Source organism: Magnolia sinica, chromosome 14 (assembly GCF_029962835.1).
Source record: "Magnolia sinica isolate HGM2019 chromosome 14, MsV1, whole genome shotgun sequence".
Classification (NCBI taxonomy): domain Eukaryota; kingdom Viridiplantae; phylum Streptophyta; class Magnoliopsida; order Magnoliales; family Magnoliaceae; genus Magnolia; species Magnolia sinica.
Genome location: NC_080586.1, coordinates 4,356,100 through 4,360,668, shown reverse-complemented (window position 1 = coordinate 4,360,668; position 4,569 = coordinate 4,356,100). Strand labels below are relative to the sequence as shown.

The 4,569-nt window shown below is 39.3% G+C and overlaps 1 protein-coding gene across 1 annotated transcript; it reads right to left on the bottom strand.

The window, feature by feature from the left end:
* Positions 1 to 1,965: 1,965 nt before the first annotated feature.
* On the bottom strand, positions 1,966 to 4,569 carry LOC131225325 (polygalacturonase At1g48100-like). The gene is made up of 6 exons (XM_058220843.1): positions 4,046 to 4,569; positions 3,768 to 3,935; positions 3,560 to 3,604; positions 3,261 to 3,468; positions 3,084 to 3,165; positions 1,966 to 2,545 (listed from the first exon to the last, which is right to left on the bottom strand). The coding sequence occupies exons 1-6, from the start codon at positions 4,478 to 4,480 to the stop codon at positions 2,044 to 2,046; spliced, it is 1,440 nt and encodes a 479-aa protein (XP_058076826.1). The 5' UTR covers positions 4,481 to 4,569; the 3' UTR covers positions 1,966 to 2,043.

Sequence of the window (4,569 nt, the reverse complement as noted above, 5' to 3'; positions counted from 1 at the left end):
CAGCCTGTTTATGCATATTGCCTGTTCATTTTAGAGCATGGGCTAAAAAAAATAGGCAGATCAAAGATAAATAAACCACACCATGGTTGGATGAAATGCCTACCGTTGAAAATCTCTTAGGAGAAATTTTTGGGTTAAGCTGATTTTTGTGTTTTCCCCATAGCTAGTTTTACCGATAAGTTGGATGGCAAATAAGCATCGAAAAGGTATTGTCAGGGTGACGGACGAGGATGTCGTGCTAAGCAGGTGGAGCTTTATTTTTCCTTATTTTTGAGTTTATGCCTTGAAATGAATGGTTAAAATGGATAGGTAGCATAGATAAAACACATACATTATAGGTTTTATAAAGCTTGTCCAACACCCACTTGGCAGTGGGGGGATAGCTACATAATTGAGGTGGGACAAGCTGTCCCTAAGTCACACTGTACTTAAGCAAAGCTTAAAATATAAATCCTGGACGTTCCGTGTATTCAATTTTTACCTTAAAATAAATGTCAACCAATAAAATTTGATTATTACCTCTCAGTATCAACTTAGTCATACGTGATGTGTATGGGCATATCAGAACCAATTCTCTGCAGCTTATTTCAACCGAACAACTTTGGTTTCAAGTGCTAATATAGGAAGATACATTAAATTTTATTGTATATGACTGAGGCCTAAGGAGATCATTCACTTATTCAACAACTAGTAAGGAGGTCATCCACTTATTCAACAACTAGTAAGCTGCTTAAGATGATTATGTGATTATCATATGGTAGGATTTGCCCTCTAAAAATATATTACACCTTACCTTCCATATAAAAGAATTTTTAAATACAAAAGTCAATAAAATAAAAATACTTATAGTCAATTGCAGAAAGTAACTTCAAAGTATTGTAATAATATAGGAACCGTTTAATACACGAGCAAACTTGTATTACCTTTAAGGATTACAACTAGCTATTGAATTATTACTACTCTTAATGTAGGATTATGCTATTGATTGAGCTGAGGAACGTAAAAGACAAATTATGCTAATGAACATAAATGTTATATTAGAATAATTAAAAGATAATTTTAATTAATTTATTTAAATTGGTATGAGATAAGTTGCTTTGTTAATTGCATTTGCTATTTATAAATTTAATCCAAATATCATAATAGATGCTTCTTCGGTTTTCAATCAATTACAACCACTTTAGTACCACTTCAGCCGTTTAAATTTTTTGTTGACACTTATCATAGTAATATTTTCAACACCATTCATCTCTGACCATGTTTTGTCTTTCACTCAAATCTTTCCTCCATAGGAAATCTTAAAGCTAATGTTATAACGCACATATGCTGGTCTCGGAGATCACTATAGCTGTGTCCAAGAGACCTCCAAAACCATACTTCTAAACCAGGCATCTTACAATCTCTGATTTTGATTGGCCAGTGACCTAAACCCAACTTTGATTGGACGATCTTAACCATTGATAAATGGGTATTTCATCACTGAAGCTGAACGGTTGATACTTTTGTCTTTTAGTGTTCGCATGTACTCCACTAATCAAAAGCCTCGCATCATCCAAACATTGTGATTTTTGGATCAATGCCCATTCACTATCAGAGATACTAGATGAACGGTTTTGATCACGTCCACATATACAACGTGTCCAGAAATAACGTGAGAAGCATTAAAATCCTGTGCCTCTTTCATATATAGTATATCGTCACTATCATTAAGATCTGATTAGTCATGTTTACTGAAAATAACACATAGGATCCTGGTTATTTGACTCGGAGACTCGGACTGAGTCATAGGTTGACTCAGCTGAGTCAGCCGTGTCACCCTCAATTCTCAATCCTAACTTGAAGAGCCAAACTAGATCAGACTCAACCGAGACTGAGTTGACTCGGTCGAGTCACACTGAGTCATTAGTAATTATACTTCCAAACACTGTAATGGAATAGACATTACTATCCTCTTTAGTTTCTTTCATCACACACTTCTGATTTCATAAATAGTTACATACTATAGCTTTTGTACATATAAAAGCCTGTTCTATATCCAATTAATTAGCATTTCTCAGCGTCGAACGCCGTCAATGCCTGGGGCCAGCCCTCCATTAAGCATGTGATCGGTGGGATTGTAAGCGTTCGCAGAGCTCCGTATGCATTCCAACAGAAAGGGTCCAAAACAATGTTACCCTGGGCTGGAAGAAGCTCCACCTCGGCTAGTGTTAAGTTGGTGCATGGGACCGAGTCGCTGCAACCGAAATGTATCGGCGGGCTCCGAATGTCATACGTGCCTTTGATGCTTGTGTACAAGATGTCCGATACAAGGACCGCCGATGTCTGGTTGGTGCACCCCTTTGTGAGACAGTAGTACTGGTCGATGATGATCGGGTTCCTCACAGTGTCCATGTAAATGTCCTTGAAGGTTACGGCCGATACCGAGCCTGACCCACCTTGCCATGTCTTGATGCGGACCCCGTTATCCGAGTGCCTTATGATGGTGTTGCGGACCGTTATGTTCTTGACACATGCGCGCGAATTGTGTTTACCTAAGCTTCCAATGCTGAACAAGGAAAATAATTTTGTTAGAGTAGTTTTCAAACATTCAAAAAACAGACTTGATTAGCTGAGTCAACTCACTGGCTCATCGACCCAATTCAAAATTCAACTGAGTCAAATAAACCCATCTTTTGAGCCAACTCGATGAGTTTTAGAACAATGGATGAATGGTTTGTGTGAGTTGTTGTTTGAAAACATAAGAAACCTGACTTGATTCGATTGGCCGGATCGACTAAGTATTTAAATAGGAGATCTAATAAGGTTAGACCCAGTATGCAAAATGACCCACTTCAAAATTCAACTGAGTCGAGTCAACTTATCTTTCAATCAGCTATGACTGAATAGATTTTTCAGAGTTGTGGTTTGAAAAACACAAGAAACCCAACTTGATTTGATGCGCTGGGTCGACTCACTAACTCAGTCAGATTGACACGAAGACTCAACCAAAACCCAACACAAAATTTAACTGAGTTGAGCGCTTGAGTTTCAAGCTGACTCAATGAGTTTTAGAACTAGGCCAGTTATCTGATAAAACAGTATACCTGATTCCATGGCTGGGACCGCACGTAATGTTCTTTATGTCTATGTTCCAAGAACCGGATCCAATCGATATACAATCGTCGCCTGCAGGATGGGTTCAATCCGAGTTAGTGTGGAAGATGGAAAGCTTACCAGGATTTTAAAAGGAGAGAGAAGATCTTGGAAGGGTTGGAATGTACCGTTGGAGATGATGGAATCGTAAATTCCTACTGTATCAGTGTTCTCGATGTGAATCCCATCTGTGTTAGGACTGAGAGCAGGTGAATACACTGAAATTGTATTGATGATGACGTTCTTGCAACTATCAAATCGGAAATGAAACTGAGGACTGTTCCGAATTTTCAGTCCTTGTACTGTCAGATTGGAGCTCATGAAGAACCTTAGAGCCTGCATTATAATTGACAAATTTTCAAATTCTTTGTACTGCTCATTCATGGTAAAAGAAGTACTTTTGTTTATTTAGATTGATGTAGCTTACAACTGGGCTGTCACAAGGTCCGGGCAATGTCGATCCGTGAATTCCCTGTTTCACAAAAGCAGAACGATTAGCGAATTGCGCTATGAAACTGAAAACACGGAGATCTCGATTGAAAATGTTCACTTCCATTTGTAAATTGGCCTGTTTGGACGTACCCCACAATAAGACCAGAACAATCTGCATTTCACAGGAATTCCAAAAGCCTTACCCGGTGAGGTTTACAGGGGAGATTCCACCACTTCTGTCCCCTTCCATCTATGACTCCGCCGCCTTGTAGTCTCATTCCATCCATTCTGTAAAATACCAGCCATTGGTGCTTGCTGTTATTCTGCGGCCAGCAATCTGGACCGTCTGGCGGCGAGATAATGCCATCAATCTTCTCAGAATTCAAACAAAAACAATACCAAAAAGCCCATAAGTTTTCATTTTTAAAAATATTGTTAGTCCTAAATGAAACTGAAGTGTGATTGAAGCAAATGCAGGTACCTGAAATGTCAAATTGTTTTGACATGGGCCTGTGAAAATCATCGATTGAATCATGAAAGTGTAGCCTTCAGGTGCGAGAAGAACGCCTGATTTTACCTGGCAAGCTGCTTCCCAAGCAGCCTTGAATGCCTGTGTATCATCAGTCACAGCATCGCCGATTGCCCCGAACTTACGTACATTGAAAACAGAAGAAGATTTAGCAGTATTGCTACTGGAGGCTGGCGCTGGTGGAAGGCTTGGCGCAGACGATTCGTCTGGCATGAGACCAGGATTCATAGAAGGCTCTGGTGAAAGACTCGGTGGAATTGCAATTTGGGAAGGTGGGTAATTATGCTTGTGTTTTGTATGATTATGAAATCTTCCTCCAACAAAAGGAAATGAAGATAAACACAAGCAAATGCAGAAGACAAGGAAGAACATGCCGCGGTTTTCCATGGCAGCTTAAGCTTCAAATCAGCACAAATGCAGCAATGGGCTAATGGGCTATTTGTAGAATGAGGGGAGAAAAATTCAAAAAAACAAAA

Excerpts from the sequence above, each read along its gene's own strand:
- LOC131225325 (XM_058220843.1), bottom strand. The coding sequence starts at position 4,480 with ATGGAAAACCGCGGCATGTTCTTCCTTGTCTTCTGCATTTGCTTGTGT. Across the intron at positions 3,936-4,045 it reads AAAACAATTTGACATTTCAG|ATTGATGGCATTATCTCGCC; the intron begins GTACCTGCATTT and ends AATTCTGAGAAG. Across the intron at positions 2,546-3,083 it reads GGTCCCAGCCATGGAATCAG|CATTGGAAGCTTAGGTAAAC; the intron begins GTATACTGTTTT and ends TTCCTTGTTCAG.